The sequence below is a fragment of the Coenobita brevimanus genome, chromosome 112 (genome assembly GCF_032717465.1).
Source record: "Coenobita brevimanus isolate Jiangsu-jjx chromosome 112, ASM3271746v2, whole genome shotgun sequence".
NCBI classification, from domain to species: domain Eukaryota; kingdom Metazoa; phylum Arthropoda; class Malacostraca; order Decapoda; family Coenobitidae; genus Coenobita; species Coenobita brevimanus.
In genome coordinates this window covers 13,944,775-13,966,840 of record NC_137065.1, presented here as the reverse complement: position 1 = coordinate 13,966,840, position 22,066 = coordinate 13,944,775, and the positions used below count along the sequence as shown (strand labels likewise).

The following is a 22,066-nucleotide window of genomic DNA, read 5'->3' as shown; positions in this document are numbered from 1 at the left end:
CCAGAGAGTGGAGAATTCAGAAGAATCAAGTTCAGGAACACGAGAGCAAGATAAGTCGTTGCGTATGTATACACAACAGCCACCTTTGGCTTCGAAATGAGTATAGAGAAAGTAGGAGGATACAGAAAAGGGTTTGCTGTCAGTTGCCTCAGACAGCTGAGTCTCCGTTAGAAAAAGAAGGTGAGGTTTAGAGGAGGAGAGGTGGTGCTCAACAGAGCCAAAGTTAGATGAAAGGCCGCGAATGTTGCAGAAATGAAGAAGAAGAGAGTCAGACAGTGGTTCCAGGCACCTCGAGTCGTCACCGGGAGAGGGGCAGATGGCGGGGGCATTTATGGTCCCCCCCCCTGGGGACTCCGAGGCTGGGTGAATTGATGCCATTTTGGTGAATTTTGAATAGGAAGTGTAGTGTGTACTGTGCATGTAGTTTGGTGAAGATAGATAGAGAAATTTGTACTGGAGAGCATGCTGGCCTACTCTCTGTGTAACTGAGACACTGAAAAAGTTCAGCAAAGGGGGATGGTCAGGAACTAGTCCTGAGGGCTGATGAAACGGGAGCTCCAGCACTCCCTGTCATCAGCTTTCCATCCACCTCGGGAGTACTGCCCTGCTCGACTGGTGCTACAGTCTACTCCACTCAGTATGTTGTTTTTGTAAAGTGTTTGAGGGTATGTTTAGCTAGAAGATTTTGAAGCATTGTCCTCTCATAAACTTTTTTCTTCTAGAGACGCTCCACTGGTGATGTACATCTTGCCTTATGATTTTTGGCCATCCTCCTTTTGGGACTGTGGCGAAACCTTTGTCATTGCACGTGCCAAATCAAAGCTATCGACCGAGTTTAGAAAAAACTAATGATTTCCAAATCGCGCTTTTATGGTTTCTTTCCTGTCTGTGCCTTCATCTCAAGCTTCCTTTGTGGTCGTTCTGTAGCTGCTATTGTAGACTGCCTATGTTCGTCTTCTAAAACTATCGATAGTGGAGTTCCTCAGTGCTCTGTACTCACACCGGCTCTCTCCCTTCTATTCATGAGTGATTTTCTGAACTGCATTTTTATCCCTGTCCACTCTCACTCATATGGCTTCATCCTTCACATTCCTAAATGCTTGTTTCGGTGTCAGTTTCTTCAGTTCTTTAAGTAATGATGTCATGAAGCTGTGGTTCAGTACTTTCTGACTTGACTTATATATATATATATATATATATATATATATATATATATATATATATATATATATATATATATATATATATTGTTACATAGCCTATGATTTCATCATCCTTTGTATAATTCTAATGTACAGTATGCTGCATGTTTGATCACGATTCGCCTCGTGGCTTCCATAGTGACCAAGCTTCCGTGTTCTACCTCACTTCCCCCTTCTCCTCCCTTATAGTAGAGTAAGTCGTTCTTTCTGTTGTTCAGAGCAGGAGTGTCAACTCTTTGTCCCCTATGGCTTCATTTGCACGTCCTTCTTACAAGTTGTATCAAGCTCTGCCGGCCCCTATATAATGAGCTCAGTCTCTACATTAATGGCCACTTAGATCTACTCCTCATTTTGTTCACATCTCTGTCCTCCCCTGTACAGTTGTTATTATTTTTGTGAGTGCTCAGGAAGTCTCCAACCATCTAGCTGCTGTGTAATTTGAGTATAAGTGTTATTACATTTTTTTCTTGTACTGTATAGCATAAGGTGTTGATTCGTAGGCCTGGTAAGGTTTTTGTGATTCATGTGGAGTTTTGATGTCAGCCATTATTAATATTATTTTGTATCTGTAATAATATATCTTGCATTAACTGAGCATTATCCGGTTTTCTCATTTTGTCAGGGCTGACTTAGATAAATTTACTCTTGCTAATTTCGTGTTAATAAAGGCTATTGCAGTTAACCATATATTTAACCTGTTTTTTGCCATTACATTATCCTTATGAGTCCTGAATGTTTAGTTGTTAGTTTGAGCATTCAATTTTAACTTGTAATTTTACCCAACTCTTTTGTTTTGAACCTGGGACTTTGCGGGACAGTAGTGATTTTAGTGTTGTCACTTGAAGTGTTCATTATCTCTCTCTGTTCCGTAACATAAATTTGGCGACATCTTATCAGGATATTCAGGATATTATCATAAGGATATTGCTTGATATTTTGTGACTGTGATTTATTCATGATGTCTACTATTACTACGCTTGATGAAGCCAAAGATTTTTTGTCAAATGTGCAAATAGTGTGTGATGTAGAAAACAGAACAAAGAATGAACTTAAGCTTGTTGCTCAACAATTGGGAATTGCTGTTCGCTCTCATCATTCTAAAAATCAAATTGTTGACATGATTAATAAAAGCTTGTTTAATGTAACTCCTCCAGATGAGCAAATGCAAATTGAAAGAGCTAAGTTACAGCTAGCCCTGCAGGAGGCTCGTGCTAAGGAGGCTGAGTTTCAGGCCCGTGCTAAGGAGGCTGAGTTTCAGGTTCGTGCTAAGGAGGCTGAGTTTCAGGTTCGTGCTAAGGAGGCTGAGTCTCAGGCTCGTATTCAGGAGGCACAGGATCAGGCACAAGTTGAACTAGCCAGGATTCAGGCAGACCATGAGTATCGCATGAAACAAGGTGGAACTGGATCATCTAGCTCTGATGATTTTGATGTGGCTAAAAATTTTAAACTTGTCCCTCCTTTTAATGAATCTGATTTAACAAAGTATTTTCAGTTGGTTTGAGAGGGTAGCTACAGGTTTTAATTGGCCCAAAAAGTATTGGCCAGTACTCTTTCAAACTGTTCTCACCGGTAAAGCTCAAGTAACTTTTGCATCTTTGCCTCAGGATCAATCTGATAATTATGATGTAGTTAAGAGCTTGATTCTTAAGGCCTATGAGCTTGTTGTTCCTGAAGCCTATAGAGTAAAATTTAGGACAACTTATAAGCAAGATAAGCAATCCCATGTTGAGTATGCAAAAATCAAAGAAGATCTGTTAGAGCAGTGGTTAAATTCTAAGAATGTGGATTCTGATTTTGGTAAATTTAAGCAGATGATTTTGCTGGAGGACTTCAAAAGGTGTATTAATAAAGATGTAAGCCTATATCTTGATGAGAAAAGAAAAGATAATTTGTCTGATGCTGCAGTTTTAGCTGATGAATATGTTCTCACTCACAAGAGATATTCTAAAGAAAAGAGGAAAGCTGAGAGTAAGTACGTTGCCTCTTCTCAGAGTACAGGTAACAGGAAAGAGAATAAAGATGATGTTTCTCAGGAAGTAAATACCAGCTTCACCTCTAGATTTCAGAAAAGTAAATGTACTTATTGTAGTAAGCTTGGTCATACTACGGAGAAATGTTTCAGGAGACAGCGTGATGTGAACAAAAAGGAGTCTTTAAATATTCAGTCATTTGGTCTAGTGTTCACCCTTGAGAGTTCCCAGAATTCTTTAACCGAGTTAACTGAACCTGCTTTGAGGGGTAAATTAAATTCTCATGATGAAGCTCTTCTTTTGAGCAGTAACGTGGGTGACACTCTCAAGAGTTCATGTGGTAATTTCCTGTCTGATGGTTTTGTCAGTCCTCTGGACAGTAATGACAGGAAATCAGTTAAAATATATCGTGATACAGGTGCTTGCCAATCCCTTATGCTGACCAGTGTTCTAGGCTCTAATGTTAATTCCTCTAATGAAACTGTAATCTTACAAGGTGTAGGGAATAATTACTTCTCTGTCCCTCTGTGCAGAGTGAATTTAGAGTGGTTTTGTTAATGGTTCCGTTATGGTTGGGTTGCTTGAGACACTCCCAATGTCAGGTGTAACTTTCTTACTTGGAAATGATATTGGTGGAAGTCAAGTGTGTCCAGTTCCTCGGATGTCCAGTGAACCAGTGACTGCGACCCAGGATTGTGATGTCCCTGATGTGTTCTCTGCATGTGCTGTCACTAGGGCTAAGTCTAAAGTTACTGGTGACTTAGAGGACAATGATGATGATGATGTTATCCTAGCTGACACTTTTCTTGCTAATTTGGACCACTCACCAGATGAGGCAGTACCTTGTAGTGTTGATAATTTGTCTCGTCAAGAGTTGGTTGAGTTGCAGGTTGCTGACCCTGAGTTGAAAGGTCTAGCTAACTCTGCTTGCAGTGAGGAAGAGTCAGCTGGTGCTTCTACTTGTTATTATATAAAGTCAGGAGTGCTTATGAGGAAGTGGAGACCCCCAACAGCATCAGCCGACTATGAATGGGAGGTTGTACATCAAGTTGTCATCCCTCGTGTTTGTAGGCAGGATATCATTAGAGTGACTCATGATTCCAGTTTGGCAGGACACCTTGGAGAGAGGAAGACTGTGGCACACATTTTGAAACACTTCTACTGGCCAGGTATCTTCAGAGATGTTTCCTGGTATTGTAAGTCTTGTCACACCTGTCAAGTTGTGGGGAAGTGTAATCAGACCGAAAAGGTTGCACCTCTAGTTCCCATTCCTCCTTTTGAGGCGCCATTCACCCGTGTGTTGGTGGATATTGTGGGCCCTCTTCCTAAGACTTCTTCAGGATTTTCTTATGTGTTGACCCTGATTGATATGGCTACTCGTTATCCTGAAGCCATTCCACTTAGAAATATCTCAGCAAAGAACGTGGTTAAGGAAATGCTAGGGTTCTTCACAAAGTTTGGTCTGCCCAAGGAGGTACAGTCCGACCGGGGAAGTAATTTCATGTCGAATGTTTTCAAGCAGTCTCTGAAAGAGTTGGGCATCACCCAGATCACGTCTTCAGCTTACCATCCCCAGACTCAAGGAGTGTTGGAGAGATATCATCAAACACTCAAATCGATGCTCAAGAAATATTGTTTGGAACATCAGAAAGACTGGGATAAAGGTCTCCCATTCGTTGTTTTTGCCGCAAGAGAATCTCCAAATGAATCACTGGGCTTCTCACCCTATGAACTACTGTTTGGCCATGAAGTAAGAGGACCCCTTAAGCTACTCAAGGAATGCTGGCTGTCGGAGGAAGATGACGTCAACCTGCTGGAGTATGTGATGAAGTTCAAAGAACGGCTGTCCACTGGTTTACAGCTGGCGAGAGAGAATTTAGGAGCTGCTCAGGAGAAGATGAAAACTTGGTATGATAAGAAGTCCAGGTTACGCCACTTTCAGCCAGGAGATCAGGTTTTGATTCTGCTACCAGTGCATGGGCAACCTCTTCAAGCCAAGTTTGGTGGTCCTTATTTCGTGGAGAAGAAACTCAGTGATGTCAACTATGTCATAGCCACACCAGATCGTAGAAAGAACAAGCAACTTTGTCACATCAACATGCTAAAGTTATATCACAGGCGGAACGAAAATAACCCAGTCAGCACTGTAGCTGTTCCACCCGAGTCTGCAAGTGAAGCTCTCCCATGCAGCATGAGCCTGAGTGATAGTTTGGAGAAGAATCCTGATATCATGAATGATCTCCAGACTAAGCTTTCTCATCTACCTCCCGAGGAATGGCAGGAGTTTTCGGCAATACTGCAGGAGTACCCGCAAGTGTTCCGTGCCACTCCAGGAAGAACCACTGTGTTGATGCATGATGTCGATGTTGGAGATGCAAAGCCATTTAAACTGCCTCCTTACCGTGTGAACCCAGTGAAAGTTCCTCTCATCCAGAAGGAGCTTGGCTACCTGTTGGACCACAAGATGACTGAGCCCTGTCAGAGCGAGTGGAGTTCTCCTGTCACTCTAGTCCCTAAGCCAGTTGGGTCACAGCGGCTTTGCATCGACTACAGACGTGTTAATCAGATAACCAAAACAGACACTTACCCTCTCCCTCGTGTGGAAGATTGCATAGACAAGATCGGAAAAGCTAGGTACATAAGTAAGTTTGATTTGTTAAAGGGAGACTGGCAAGTACCTATGACTGAACGTGCTAGGGAGATCTCATGTTTTGTAACACTAGGAAAGACTTTTGCATGTTCTGTAATGCCATATGGTATGAAGAATGCACCAGCCACTTTTCAGAAGCTCATGAATGTTGTAACAGAGGGTTTGGCAGGGTGTGTTGTTTATATTGATGATGTATTAATCTTTAGTGACAACTGCAAAGATCACCTATGCCATGTCAGTAAATTTCTTGAGCGTTTGGTTCAGGCTAATCTTGTAGCTAATTTATCAAAGTGTGAGTTTGGTCAAGCTAAAGTTCAGTACCTTGGGTACGTAATTGGTGATGGACATGTTGCACCACCAGGAGCTAAGGTTCAGGTTATAAGTGATCTTCCCAGACCTAAAAGTAGGAAAGAGCTACAAAGATTTTTGGGAATGGTAGGTTATTACAGGAGATTTGTTTTTAACTTTTCAATTCTTGTATCACCACTTACAGACCTACTGAATAAGGGAGTTAAATTTGTCTGGACCGATAACTGTGAATCCTCTTTCAGCAAACTTAAAGCTATCCTATTAAGTCAGCCAGTGCTCGCTACTCCAAATTTTGCTAAGCCTTTTAAGATGGCTGCTGACGCAAGTGATACAGGAGCTGGGGCTGTTTTGCTGCAAGAGATGATCAGGGTATTGAACACCCTGTATCTTATTACATTAAGAAGTTCACTCCACCTCAAAAGAACTACTCAACCATTGAGAAAGAGCTTTTGGCCTTGATTTTGGGTTTACAGCATTTTTCATTTTATTTGTGTTCTGGTTTTGACCCCATAGTCATTTATACCGATCATAACCCACTGAAATTCCATAGTAAGTTTAAAGATAAAAATCAGAGATTGACAAGATGGAGTCTACTTCTTCAGGAGTGTTCATTAGACATACAACATGTCAAGGGGAAAGAAAATGTTATTGCAGATTGCTTATCTAGACTTTAGAGAGATTGTTTTGGAGTAATAAGAAATTTCCTTTGTAAATTTCTTTTTTTTTTGTGGGGAGGTGTTACATAGCCTATGATTTCATCATCCTTTGTATAATTCTAACGTAGAGTATGCTGCATGTTTGATCACAATTTGCGTCGAGGCTTCCATAGTGACCAAGCTTCCATGTTCTACCTCACTTCCCCCTTCTCCTCCCTTATAGTAGAGTAAGTAGTTCTTTCTGTTGTTCAGAGCAGGAGTGTCAACTCTTTGTCCCCTATGCCTTCATTTGCGCGTCCTTTTTACAAGTTGTATGAAGCTCTGCCGGCCACTATATAATGAGCTCAGTCTCTGCATTAATGGCTACTTAGATCTACTCCTCATTTTGTTCACATCTCTGTCCTCCCCTGTACAGTTGTTATTATTTTTGTGAGTGCTCAAGAAGTCTCCAACCATCTAGCTGCTATGTAATTTGAGTATAAGTGTTATTACATTTTTTTCTTGTACTGTATAGCATAAGGTGTTGATTCGTAGGCCTGGTAAGGTTTTTATGATTGATGTGGAGTTTTGATGTCAGCCATTATTAATATTATTTTGTATCTGTAATAATATATCTTGCATTAACTGAGCATTATCCGGTTTTCTCATTTTATCAGGGCTGACTTAGATAAATTTACTCTTGCTAATTTCGTGTTAATAGAGGCTACTGCTGTTAACCATATATTTAACCTGTTTTTTGCCATTACATTATCCTTATGAGTCCTGAATGTTTAGTTGTTAGTTTGAGCATTAAACTTTAACTTGTAATTTTACCTAACTCTTTTGTTTTGAACCTGGAACTTTGCGGGACAGCAGTGATTTTAGTGTTCTCACTTGAAGTGTTCATTATCTCTCTCTGTTCCGTAACAATATATATATATATATATATATATATATATATATATATATATATATATATATATATATATATATATATATATATATATATATTGCCAGACGCCTCAATCCCGTTTGGGGTGGCCACAAACAAATCGCCTCCAAGTCGCCCTGTCCCCCGCCATTTCACTGTCCTGCTCCCAACTCACACCCCCTCTCTATATACCTCTCCACCCCATCCCTCCATCTCATCCTCACCCTCCCTCCCTCTTCCCCCCTCCACCTCACTCACATACACTCTCTTCGTCAGTCTTTCACCCTCCATCCTCTCCACATGGCCAAACCACCTCAGTGTTTTCCTCATAACGCTTCCTATCACATCCACATCAACACCACAATGCTCCTTTATATCTTCATTCGTCAGCCTGTCTCTCCACGTGACTCCACAGGCTCCTCTTAAATAACTCATTTCCACTTCCCTCACTCTTGACTTGTGTCCTTCCAACAAAGTCCAAGTTTCACTTCCGTACGTTAGAGTTGGTATCACAATACTGTCATGTAGTAACTTTTTCACTTCCATGCTCACTTCCCTGTTTCTTATCACTGCCTTCAAAGAACCAGCAACCTTTCTTCCCTGCTGTACCCTTTCAAGCACTTCACCCTCCAAACCTCCATCCTTACTCATCACACTACCCAAGTACTTAAACGTACTCACATTTTCCAATTCCTCACCATCCAACCTCGCTGTACATTCACTAACTTCACCTCTCTCAAAGACCATCACTTTACTCTTCCCTACATTCACCTTTAGATTCCGTTTCTTACACACTCTCTCAAACTCATCCACCAAGCCTTGCAGCTCCCCTTCGTCTTCACTCAACAACACAGTATCATCTGCAAACAACAGTACAGGGAGTTTCCAAACACTATCCTCTCTCACCAGGGCCCCTACAACATCCACTACCCTCCCTTGTACCTCTTTTATTACCCCATCCATGTACAGATTGAACAACCATGGAGACATGACAAATCCCTGTTTCAAACCAACTTTCAAAGAGAAAAATTCACTTAGTTCACCATTCACACGCACTGCAGCCTTCGCACCATCGTACATACTCTTCACAGCATTCAACAACTTCCCATCTACTCCATATATTCTTAACACTTTCCACAATCCTTGTCTATCCACCCTGTCATATGCTTTCTCCAAATCCATGAAATCCGCATACAACTTCTTTCCCTTCTCTAGAAACTTTTCCACTAAAGATCTAAGAATGAATATCTGATCTACACAACCTCTTCCCTTCCTAAAGCCTCCCTGTTCTTCTCCAACTAATTCCTCTGTTCTTTCTCTAACTCTGTCTATAAGTATCCTACCATACACTTTTCCTATTATACTAAGAAGACAAATGCCCCTATGATTACCACACACACTTCTTTTTCCCCTTTTCCTTTGTACAGGGGAATAATTATACCTGACTTCCAATCCCCCGGGACTCTACCTTCCTCCCAGGCCAATCTGCACATCTTCCACATCCATTCTATTACTATCTCTCCCCCATGCTTCAGCATTTCACCACACACTCCATCAATTCCTGGGGCTTTCCCCGATTTAACTTTCTTCATTGCTTCCACAACTTCTATCCTACTGATTTCTTCCTGTCTTCTCACCTCCCTCCTTCTCCCAGCCATTCCCCAGCCACTTATACTCGCATTACTTCCATCCTCTACGTTCAACAATTCCTTAAAGTGTTCTCTCCATCTGCTCACTTTTTCTCCCTTCTCCACTAGTAATCTACCACTTTTATATTTCACTCCCCTGCTAACTTCACTTCCACCCTGTCTTACTCTTTTCACCTCTCTCCAGAACATTTTCTTACAGTCCCTCCACTTTACACTCAAATTCCTTCCAAATTCCTCATCCACTCTCTTCTTACTCTCTCTTACTAATCTTTTCATCTCTCTCTTTCTTTCCACATATAACTCTCTCTTCCGCCTCTCAACTTCTTCCACGCCCCTATTTCTCATCCATTCATTGTATGCTTTCTTCTTTTGTGCCACAGCCTGTTTCACCTCTTCAGTCCACCACGCTGTTCCTTGCACCCCCCTCCGTCTTCTCTTCCTTTCACACACCACATCACATGCTGCACATATTTCTTCTGTAAATATCTTACACACACCTTCCACGTCTCCCATCTGCTCCAATTCATATTTGCCCAATCGTTCCTCCACTTCTCTCTTATACTTTGCCTTTTTCTCATCCTCTTGTAACCTTTCCACTCTCCTTGCAACTACTCCTTCCTCTCGTCTTTCCCTTCTTCTATTCCTCCATCTCATTTGCATTCTAATTCTGGCCACCACCAAGTAGTGGTCAGAAAGTCCACTCCCCCAACCTCTATACACTCTTGCATCCTTTACACATCTTCGCATCCTTTCATCCACACACACATAATCAATCATTGCCTTCCTTTCATTCAGTTCCCCACCCACCCTTCTCATCACTCGCCATGTATACCTGTGGATCATTTTATGCCTGAAGAGGGTATTGGCTATCACCAACCCCCTCCCAGCACAAATGTCCACTAATGCACTGCCATTCTCATCTATCTCAGCAGGCACACCCCACTCACCAACTATTCCATCCACCTTCACATTCCCAACTTTACCATTCATATCACCAATCAAAATCACTCTCTCATTCCTTCCAAACTTTTCCATGCACACTTCTACATTTGTCCAGAACTCTTCTCTCACTCTTGTAGCACGATCTTGCGTTGGTGCATACACACACACAATCGCCCACATTTGTATTCCAACTTTCAACTTACCCACACAATCCTTGACCCAACTGATCCATACTGTCTTATGCTCCTCTTCCATCTTTTACTCACAACTATACATACTCCTTCCTTTGCCCTCTCATTCTCACCTACTCCTGCACATATACCCCATCCATACTCCCATTCTCTCACACTTTCTCCTCCCATTTTGTTTCAGTTATTCCACATACATCCACTTTCGCATCCTCAAGCACCTGGACAATCTCTCTCTCTCTCTCACCTCATCATTCGCTCCCCTTACATTCCAAGTTCCAATTACCACGTCCTTTGTCCGGTCCTTGGTCGTCATCGTTTGGTCAGTCCTTGTCTGAGGCTTATTGTTTGTTTTTTGAGTTAGTTGTTTTCCGAGGAGGGGCACTAACCTTCCGCCAACCCTTTTAGTCGCCTTTTACGACAAGCAGGGATACTGGGGGAGTATTCTTGAAACCCCCCCTACCCCCAGGGGTATATATATATACAGCATCTACACCTTCTGTCCCGTTAAAATTTTCCACAAGAATATCCCTTAACATTTAGCAATACACAGCTCAATCCTTCATTGTCTCTTAATATCCTTGGGTTTTCTTTCTCTACGAGTCTTGAAAAAATCATACTACCACCCGTGCAAAATCTCCTTTCAAGGGTTTACGTGCACTAAACCGACTCCGTGTTTTCGTTACACTAGACAGTTGTTGACTTTGTATAGGGGTCTTATTCGTCCGTGTGTGGAGTACATCCAGCATGTTCGGCGTTGCAGTCATTCCCCACATACCGTTCAAGTAAACAGGGTAGAATCAAAGGCTTATCGTCTATTAACATCCCCTCTCTCACCGACTCCCTTCAACCTATCTCTCTTCTCTGGTGTGTTGTATATCTATCTCTGGCCATAGCTGCTTTGGTGGGTTTCTGAAACGTCTACTTGCACCCTTCGATCACAGCGCGTAGAACATTTCTGGCAGCACACTCTCACCTCTTCTCTGTCCAGCTGTCCAATGTAAGAGTAAACGATACTCAGACATTCATGTAAGCAGCAGGTCAGCTCTGGAACTGCCTTCCTCAGCCTGTATTTTCCTTTGTCTGTGACCCCAGTCACATCTCACAATAAGTGGATCTTCAATTTTGCATTGTTGTATTTTGTTTTCCGTGTAAAGAAGAACTTTTGGGGTTTTTAGTCTTTGGTTGTTTCTTCCTTGCATGAAAAAGTACGTTTTTCGATTGCTTGTATCGTATATTTTGGTCTGGTCCATTTTAAAGAAGGGTTCTTTTTTTCTTGTTCCACGGGACATCTATCAGTGTTTTTCCATGTATCTCTGAACACTCCTACGTATGCTGTACAACGACTTCGTTCTCGTCACTGTGGTAAACCCATAGCAGCCGACACTGATGATATTATATGTGGCCGGGTAGTATCGTCATTGTCAGTTGCTGCTGACTCACCACACTGACTTTCAAAGTCCATGCAGAGAAAAACAGGAGAGACGACCGGACTCTTCATGCCGACTGCTCATCCCAAAGTTTCGTTTGCAAAGGTGCCTAGATTGTAAAAAATCCTACATTCTTGACACCTCTCTCTACGAATTAGCGCTGACTACGCCAAAGTCATCTGCTGCATTGCTGCTGAAGATTAAGGACCATGGTTTGACGGAACTCGCCTTTGTAGTTTAGAAAGAGGCTGGTGCTGGTGAGGCACCCCTTCACGCGGCGGCATATATATAGCCGGGCAACTTCGCTAACCGGTTATACGAACGTCTCTCACCTCCTTCCCTATCCAGTGAAAAGATCCTGGTAGACTGCAAGATAGTGAACTATTAGAAAAAGATTTGAGTTTGTGCCTCGTAAGTCCAGTTCAGGCACTTAGTGTCAGAGGAACGCCTTTCATCTGATCCCTAGTAAAGAAACTTCCTAGTGTGGTTGCACCTGATTAGTATAGTTCCTTTGATGACTGGAATGCACAGGCATCAGTACGAAGACAGTGTTCCCTTGAAGAACTACCATTAAGGGTTATGTTGAAAAGGGAATTATATATATTTATACAATATCATTTCTTATAGTTCTAGTGGAAATGAATTCATATGATACTTTTTTATCACTTAAAATGCCTTTATTCAGAACTGGGTAAAAAATAATTATGATCTGTGTATTAGTAAGGTAATAAAAACAATGTAAGATGCTGCATCGGATTTATTCACATACACACTTGTGGGCGCGCGCACATACACACACACACACACACACACACACACACACACACACACACACACACACACACACACACACACACACACACACACACACACACACACACACACGCACATGCACACAGAATGGAGATTTTTCCTGGTTCGGGTTCACGTGGGTTCAGGTCGGTTCAGCGGGTTCCATGTTATCCAAGAATTCCAAGAACTACACCAAGCAAGCATAAGATGAATTCGAGGAGCTGTGGGGGAGAGAGAGAGAGAGAGAGAGAGAGATAATTGTAGGGGTTATGGATATTTTTTTCAGGATAGGTAGATAAGTTACAGGGATTATAGGTCTTTTTCAGGTGAGAGAGAGAGAGAGAGAGAGAGAGAGAGAGAGAGAGAGAGAGAGAGAGAGAGAGAGGGAGAGAGAGAAAGGTTACAGTAGTTATGGATCATTTTTCCATGTTAGAGAGAGAGGTTATAGTTCCTTATGGATCTTTGTTTCGGGTTAGAAATAAGTTACTGGGATTATGAATATTTTTTTTTTTTCAGGTTAGAGAGAGAGAGAGAGAGAGAGAGAGAGAGAGAGTTTATATGGGTTATCGATTTTTTTTTTTTTTTAGGTTAGATATAAGTTATAGAGGTTTGAATGTTTTTTCAGTTTAGAAGAAATACGATGTAACAAAGTAAAATTTCCACAAAACAGTGATGATGATCGTGAAAGTAAGCTTCGTATCTTAATCCATAATTTTATGATTATATAATAAAAAATATCAGAAAATCTCTCTCTCTCTCTCTCTCTCTCTCTCTCTCTCTCTCTCTCTCTCTCTCTCTCTCTCTCTCTCTCTCTCTCTCTCTCTCTCAATTTTTCTATATCTACTGTATCTGTCGTACTCACAAAGCCAAGCTTCGACAGCAGACACACGAGGACCTCCGGGAGGGTATCAAGGCAGAAGATTTGTACCAAGATATCCAAGCTCACCTCAGGTGGTGTGCCGACTGTGGCAGAGGAAGGGGAGAGAGTCGATTAGGTCAAGTGATTAGAGAAGCTGCCTGATGTCTGAAAGGATAAAAGCAATGCAGGACAAGACAGGGTAATGAAGAAAAATGCAAGGCAGGGTAATGAAGAGGAATGCAGGGCAGGGTAATGTAGAGGAATGCATGGCAGGGTTATGAAGAGGAATGCAGAGCAAGGTAATGAAGAGGAATGCTGGGCAGGGTAATGAAGAGGAATGCTGGGCAGGGTAATGAAGAGGAATGCTGGGCAGGGTAATGAAGAGTAATGCAGGGCAGGGTAATGAAGAGGAATGCTGGGCAGGGTAATGAAGAGTAATGCAGGGCAGGGTAATGAAGAGGAATGCTGGGCAGGGTAATGAAGAGTAATGCAGGGCAGGGTAAGGAAGAGGGAGGCAGGGAAGGGCAGCATAATTTAGAGGAAGGCAGGGCAGGACAAGGCATATGAGCCGTTTTAGGGGAATGTTGGAGGGGATGTGTGACTGAGAGAGAATAAATCTCTCTCACTCTAGTTCTTTAGGAATCAGTGTAATATCTTCGTCATCGACATCGTTATTGTCTTATCATTATCTAAATTCTACATCCCACAAATAAAAACAAATTATCTGGACGATTGAAAACATTTACGACACCACAGATAGAACCAAATTTGCCTGAAGATTAAAAAGATTCGCCACACTGACCTACTTCATGAATCCAGTTTGCCAGAATAAACGGAAATTAAGTCTTCATATTAAAGGGAAGAAGTTTAACGAATACAAGAAAAGCCGAGGTGATGACGTCTAACAAACAGATGGAGTAGAACGCTATGTAAGCTTGATCGCAAAAGATTAGGAGGAAATATAGTATTTTAAGAATTTGAAAGTGGCCAAAGCGCCAGATAAAGCTAAGGGACCTCAAGTAAGTCATCGGATAGGAGAAGAGGCATATTATGTCACTGTGAAGCATGGGGAATAAGGGGTCAGGGTACGAAAGCAAAATGACCCTGACGGTCCTGTATTGATGCAAGCAGTGATCTTTGAATATTAGGAATCGAAAAAGGGTGGAAGTACTGGTGATGAAGTGCTCCAGGTCTGTATGTGGTGTTAGATGACGAACCGGAGTGAAGGAGGATATTGAAAGAAATTGAAAGACCAGGGATGTGTTAATGCAGACGTAGTGCAATGGAATGGGCAGATCAGAGTATGTTTTGATATACCCAGCAGAGATAAGGTGTGGTGGGAGATATACAGATCAGAAGTGGAGTTAATGAGAGAAATGATGAGGTCTAGACGAAGAAGGAGGGACAGTGTTGAAACAGATTTTTAACTAGAGGTGTGACGGTCCAGGAGTGTGAGAAGCGTGTATGGTATAAAGCAAATTGGAATGAAGTAGCTTTGGGGAGAAGAACTCTACCAGCAGTCTGTGAGGACAAGAAGTGAAGCAGCTGGAGTAAACCGTGAATAAGATGAGGAAGAGAGTGAAGTATTATTAAGGTAGCTTTACGCAGACAATTAAATAAGACAGCTGAGAAACAATGAGCGTGACTGAAGTTGCTTTCTCCTCCTTTCCGGCACCACCAGCCTGGAATGAGTAACATGTAGTGAGAATAGAATAAAGTCATAATACTGCCACCAAAATAATATAAACCAGAGTAAAACAGAATCACATAGAATAAAGCTATGATATAGGCGTCAGAGTAAAACAAAATTGCCTAAGTCTAGGATATGAGAGTCAGAGTAAAACAGAATCACATAACGTAAAGCTAGGGTATGAGAGCCCGAGTAAAATAGAATCACATAGCATTAAGTTAGGGTATGAGAGCCATTGTAAAACAAGAATCACACAACATAAAGCTAAGGTATGGGAGCCAGAATAATCACATAACATAAACCATGGGTATGAGAGCTAGATTAAAACAATCACATAACATAAAGCTGTGGTATGAGAGTCAGGGTAAAACAGAGTATGAAAATCAGCGTAACACAGTGACTATATCAAAATGAGCGTAAAACAGGGTAACTTTGAAAATCAGCGTAAGACAGAGTGACAATATGAAAATCAGCTTAAAACAGTCACAATATGAAAACCAGCTTAAAATGAGTAATATGCAAATCAGCGTAAGAGAGAGTGACATTGTGAAAATCAGTGTAAAACGTGTGACAGTATGAGAATCAGCGTAAAACAGAGCGACATTACCGGTAATGTTAGCGAGAAGCGACAGGTCCACACTTAGGTTCAGCTCTGCGACGCACTCTGTCAAAGTTTCTGTTATATTTGTCAGCAGGGATTCCGTGAGGTTTCCGCAGAGTATGTCAAGTTCCAGGACGCATCCCAACAAGTTGATCTCGCACACGGGTAACACGAGCGGCCCCTGACATACTATTCCGACTGTAGAAGGTTGGGAGAATATGGTTATTAGAGGCGGGGAGAAAGGAGGGAGGCAGGGAAGGCATCTGAAGGAGGAAGGAGGAAATGGGGAGACAGCGAAGGGAACAGGAAGGAGGGACAGAAAGGGAGAGGAAATAGCAGACAGTTGGAGTTAGTGAATGCTCTCCTTCACCTATTGCTTTGGCTGTGGAGGGTTAAGGGGGGTGTTAGAAGAGGGGCAGGTTAAGGAGGAGGCAAAGGAAGAACGGAAATGACTGAGATAAACAGAAAAGAACGGGGAGACAGAGAAAGAGGAAGAAAGGCTCTTCATCATATGCTGCTTTGGCTGTATGAATGGTTTAGACTTTAGAGCATAGGAATATAAATCTAAGTGTATTATGTGATGCAGGATTTGGTAGAATCGACCCATCCATTACTAGTATAATAATGCAAATAAAATAACTTCTTTATAGTAAGCTTGTGACAGTAGGAGAAAGAACCTGAGTTAGAACATCTATGAAACTGTCTTTCTCCAATCTCCATAAGTGGGTATTGAGTAACTGAATGAGTGAGATGAAACATCCTTTGGAGTATGAGTGAACCTGCATGGGGTCAAGCGAGTGCGAGTGTCTGTGGGAGTTAGTTAAGACTGAGGGAGTGAGAGTATATAGTAGAAACGTTCTTTCACCTGCGTTATGTTTAGTGTGTGAATGAATGATATGTGTAAGTGAATCAGTAAATACAATACATATTACTGAATGGATGTAGGTGTGTGTGTGTGTGTGTGTGTGTGTGTGTGTGTGTGTGTGTGTGTGTGTGTGTGTGTGTGTTTTATATCTGATACCATATGATACCAGCTAGTGTACGAATGCGTGTGTGAGTGAATATGCATATTAAAAAGAGAGCCAGCTAATGAGAGTGACATTCAGACAGGAACCAAAACAAAACCACTAACGAATCCCAGGAAGAATAACGTCAATGAAGACGTTGGACCCGCTGCAGGGCAGTAAACTCTGTGCCAGACTTCCTTCGGCCAGAAGACCCATTACAAAGAGGCTGAGAAGAGCCATCCGCATTGTGGTGGTGGTGGTGCCTGTAAGGGAAAGCGAAATAGTGAGTGTGGGAGTGGGGAAGGTAGGTGAAGGGAGGGAGTATGGAGATTGAGTGGGAAATTAATGAAAGCAAATAAGGGGAGGGAGAGTTAAGGATGTGTGAGGAGTGAGATGGGAAGTGGTAAGTGGAGGGAGAGTGGACGATGCATGGGGAGTGTGTGTGAGTGGGGAAGCAGTATAGAGAGAGGGAAAATGGGGGATAGGTGAGGAATGTCTTTGAGAGTCGAGAATGAATGTAATGGGTGGGAGAATGGGGATGAGTGTGGACTGAGTGTAGAAGTGGTAAGGCAGGTAATGAGACGGAGAGTGTGGGATGAGTGGGCAGTGAATGGGGAAGTGGTAAGGCAGGTATGGAAAGTGAGCATAAGGGATGAGTGGGGAGTGAGTGTGGGAAATAGAGACGGAAACTGAGGGAAGCGTGAGCGAGCAGTGAAAAATTAGTAATGTTACGTACTTATATTCTTTTTATCATTAATTTTTCCCAGATTTGCGTCTTTCTGCAGCTTATTTCACGCAGCTTAGTGGTAGGATACGACAAAGCTTCGGTGATACATCCTTTCTTTGACTCTCGTCATATTCCAGTGTTAACTTTGTGTTGCAAATTAGCGTTGAGGATGGAGAGATTGAAATTTTAGGCCAAGTAAGAGAAAAGTAATGCCAAGAGAACCAAGGAACAAACAACTTCCTGTATGATATAAAATTTCTTCGATAAAGCTGTTTTCCTGTTAAAAGATACTGAGGGAAAAAAGAGCAGTTTATAGAAGAAATTAAATTCGCTTAGTTTTAGCCCATCAGGTGAATTTTTCTGATTATTACCAAGAGGGAATAAGGTAATAAAATTATTGCTATAGATCTTGAGTGAGTGATTATCAAAGTGTCATCTAGATTTTATGCCCCAAATGTACACAGTAATAGTATTATTTTGCTCAAGGATGTGAAAGCTGTTGGTTTTGTCTAAGTTAATCAATGATTTTAGCCAATTCTATAGCACAGTTTTTCCCATAACTAAAGGAAATCAGATGGTTTTACCGCGTACTTCATAAAAAAGACTAAGTAGTAGTGAAAGAATAACCAGTTTTAATAGTGATTTTTACATTGTTTCGCCACGAGCAGTGCCTAGTGGTGAAGACATCTTAACAGGAAGCACGTATAAAAAGGGGTTGTATCTGATTTAACTTTATGAATGAGGTTACCTGATTCTTTGCTGTGGAAGAGGTGAGTGGAATGAAGTGGAGAGTTGTAAATTCCGTCTTTTATTGGGATATGAGACCGAGGAGAATGTAAGGGGAGATGGAAGGGGGAATGTACAGAAGTAAAGGTGAGGTAGTGGGGGGAGAATGGGGGGCGGTGGAGGGAAGAAGGAAGGAGATTGGAGGAAAGAGGGGACGGAGAAGGGAGGGAGCGAGTTAAGGGGGTGCGATGAGAAAGAGAGAGAAGGAGGGAGGGAAAGGGGGAGCAGAGCATGCAAGGAAATTGAGAGAGGAAGGGAGATAATTAGGGAGAGTGAGAAGAGACTGGGATGGAGGAAAGGAGGAAACACGGTGATAGAGAGGAGGGGAAGATGGGTAGTGGAAGAAGAGAGAGAGAGAGAGAGAGAGAGAGAGAGAGAGAGAGACCTCTTTGCAATGTGATCTGCTGTTACCAGTTAAGATTTACTTTGTTCCCAGACTGTTTTATCTGAGTAAGAAAAAAACTAGGAGAACAGAATTTAAACACACACACACACACACACACACACACACACACACACACACACACACACACACACACACACACAAACAGATTTATCTCAGTAAGAAAAAACTTGGAGAACAGAATTTACACACACACACACACACACACACACACACACACACACACACACAAAAGGTTTAGGAAACTTAATGACAGGACATAATAATCTCATAAAGAATTTGTGTTTGTTTTGTTCTAGGTATCTGCAGACGATTTTATATACCTTAGGAGAGACATGGATTAGATCTTGCATTTATTATTATTTTTTTTTATGTGGGGAAGAGGGAACCAAAGGCAATGAGCCTGCAAATCTGTTTCTTCCAAGAGAAAAACAAAATAAAAAGAGAGAGCCAATTTCAAGATCCATTCATTTCGAGATGCATTGACACACTGCGTTTGAAAGACTGGAGATCATAGGAAGCAGGAAATACAGACAGAGGGAGACAGTTCCAGAGTTGACCTGTTGCATAAATGAAGGACTGGGAGTAACGGTTAACTCTTGCATTAAAGAGCTGGACAGAAAAGGGGTGAGAGTTTGCTGCTAGACGGGTGCTACGCGCCCATCGTAGAAGTGGAGGAATGCATGCAGAAAGTTCAGAGGAACAGTGACCATTGAAGTAGCGATAGAAAAGAGATAAAGATGCAACATTGCGGCGAAGAGACGGAGGTTGAAGGGAGTCAGTAAGAGGTGGAGAGTTAATGAGACGAAAAGCCTTTGACTCCACCCTATTGAGAAGAGCTGTATGTGGGGAGCCTCCCCACACATGAGAGTTGTACTCCACACAGGGACGGATAAAACCCCTGTATAGTCAACAATTGTGCAGGGGAAAAGAAGGAACGGAGTCGGCTTAGCACAGCCAATCTTTTGGAAGCAGATTTTACAAGAGATGTAATATGATCTTTCCAAGACAAGTCCCGAGCAAATGAAACCCCAAGCATGTTCAACGATGATGCAGGATTAAATTGAGTATTATTAAACATAAGTGGGTATACCTGTGGAAGATTGTGTCGGGTTGATAGGTGCAAAAACTGAGTCTTTGATGCATTAAAAACAACCAGATTATTTTTTCCCCAGACAGAGATTCGAGCCAAGTCAGACATTAGGTGCGCCATAGCTTCATCCCTTGCCTGTTGAAGTAACTGCCGAGATGGACGTTGCGGGAATCGAATGGAAAGGTGAAGGGTGGAGTCATCAGCGTATGAGTGGATAGAGTTAGATGTACAGCTTAGAAGGTCATTGATGAATAAGAGGAAGAGAGTTGTTGATAGGACAGAGCCCTGAGGAACACCACTGTTAATAGATCTAGGAGAAGAACGATAGCCGTCTACAACAGCTGCTATAGAAAGACCAGAAAGGAAGCTAGAGATGAAGGCACAGATAGAAGGATAGAAACCGTAAGAGGGCAATTTGGAAATTAAAGATTAATGCCAGACTCGATCGAAAGCCTTTGAGATGTCAAGTGCAATGGCAAAGCTTTCGCCAAAGTCCCGAAAGGAGGATGACCAGGAGTCTGAAAGGTAGGTGAGAAGATCGCCTGTGGAGCATCTCTGACGGAACCCATACTGATGATCAGAAAGAAGGTTGTAATAGGAAAGATGCTTTAAAATTTTTCTATTAAGAATAGACTCAAAAACTTTTGAGATACAGGATGTTAAAGCAATTGGACGATAGTTAGAGGGTTGGGAATGGTCACCCTACTTTGGGACCGGCTGAATGAGAGCAAACTTCCGGCAAGAAGGAAAGGTACAAGTTGACAGACAAAGGCGAAAGAGTTTGCCTAGGCAGGGTGTAAGCACAGAAGCACAGTTCTTGAGAACAACAGGAGGGACTCCATCAGGCCCATATGCCTAATTAGTACTGAGGCCAGCAATGGCAGAAAATACATCAGCTGAAGAAATTTTAATGGTAGCCATGAGGAAGCCAGAGGGGAGAAGTGATGGAGGAACAGCACCGGAATCGTCTGCCAGATTTCCCAGCTAAAGTATAGAAATAAAGACTATTCTGATGAAAAATGTAATAAAATACCTCGTCTCATCTTATATATGAATCAGTTCTTTTACCATAATATTTTCCTCATTTATTCTACACATGTATTTGTGATGGGAGTGTGAGTTCTCAGTATGTAATAAGGTAATAGATACAATTAATCACAATAGTATTATTACACAGCTGACAGGTGGTTTCATTACATACGTGACAGGTGGTTTCACTTTGACTGTTGTTTATCATTTTTCTTAGCCGAATATTTCTGAGTGAATTGTTTACTTCGTATGTGGCATAATTTTTTTTTCTTCATGCAGTACTGATTACATTTCTGGCCATGCATAACTATGGGGAGTTACTGGAAAATATGTTCATGGGTTCATTGTTTCAAAATGTAAAGAGGGAAGGATGTAAAGATGATTTTTTTTAGACTTGATGAATAGGAGAGAGACTCCGTGAAGGAACAGAACCCTGAGGAACACCGCAGCTGAGTGCTTTAGAAGATTTGTGACACTCGACCACAGTTGTCCTCGTTATTATTATTATTATTATTATTATTATTATTATTATTATCCATCCATTCATCCATCCATCATCCAATCCGACATTACCCCATGAGGAGCGTAGGAGCCCGGGGCTAGGCAGTTGGTCCCGACATTTAAGATGAGTAATATTATCATTATTATTATTATTATTATTATTATTATTATTATTATTATTATTATTATTTTATGCCATTATTTTATTATTATTATAATGATGATTATGATGATGACAGTGATGATGATTTTTACTTGTTTTATTATTATTGTTATTATTATCCATCCATACTTCCATCACCCAATCCTATGTTGCCCCATGATGAGCGTAGGAGCCCAGGGCTAGAGAAGTTGGTCCTGACATAAGTATCAGTATGATGATGGTGATGATGATTGCTTGCTGTCTGATTTCTATTATTATTTTTATTGTTGTTGATATTATTATTATTATTATTATTATTATTATTATTATTATATGTGGGGGCACTCACCATCCACTCATTCGATGTAGTGCTGCTCTCGGGTGTCTGCCCTTTCCTATCCTCTCTCCATTCCTTCCTTCCTCTTCTGTCTTTATTTCATTTTTTCCTCGTCCTTCTGCCTACGTGTGACTTTACATTCCCTCTTTTGCCTTTCTTTCCTTCATTCTTTCCTCTTCCTCCTGCCTATGGG

The 22,066-nt window shown here is 41.7% G+C and overlaps 1 protein-coding gene across 1 annotated transcript; it reads right to left on the bottom strand.

The window, feature by feature from the left end:
• Positions 1-12,657: 12,657 nt before the first annotated feature.
• Positions 12,658-18,391, bottom strand: LOC145418015 (uncharacterized). Its single transcript, XM_080286551.1, has 5 exons — positions 18,331-18,391; positions 16,981-17,118; positions 15,855-16,046; positions 13,561-13,661; positions 12,658-12,919 (listed from the first exon to the last, which is right to left on the bottom strand). The coding sequence occupies exons 2-5, from the start codon at positions 17,099-17,101 to the stop codon at positions 12,866-12,868; spliced, it is 468 nt and encodes a 155-aa protein (XP_080142677.1). The 5' UTR covers positions 17,102-17,118; positions 18,331-18,391; the 3' UTR covers positions 12,658-12,865.
• Positions 18,392-22,066: the final 3,675 nt, after the last annotated feature.

Excerpts from the sequence above, each read along its gene's own strand:
- LOC145418015 (XM_080286551.1), bottom strand. The coding sequence starts at position 17,101 with ATGCGGATGGCTCTTCTCAGCCTCTTTGTAATGGGTCTTCTGGCCGAA. Across the intron at positions 16,047-16,980 it reads CGTTATTCTTCCTGGGATTC|TCGGAATAGTATGTCAGGGG; the intron begins GTTAGTGGTTTT and ends AACCTTCTACAG. Across the intron at positions 13,662-15,854 it reads GCTTCTCGCTAACATTACCG|TCGGCACACCACCTGAGGTG; the intron begins GTAATGTCGCTC and ends CCTCTGCCACAG.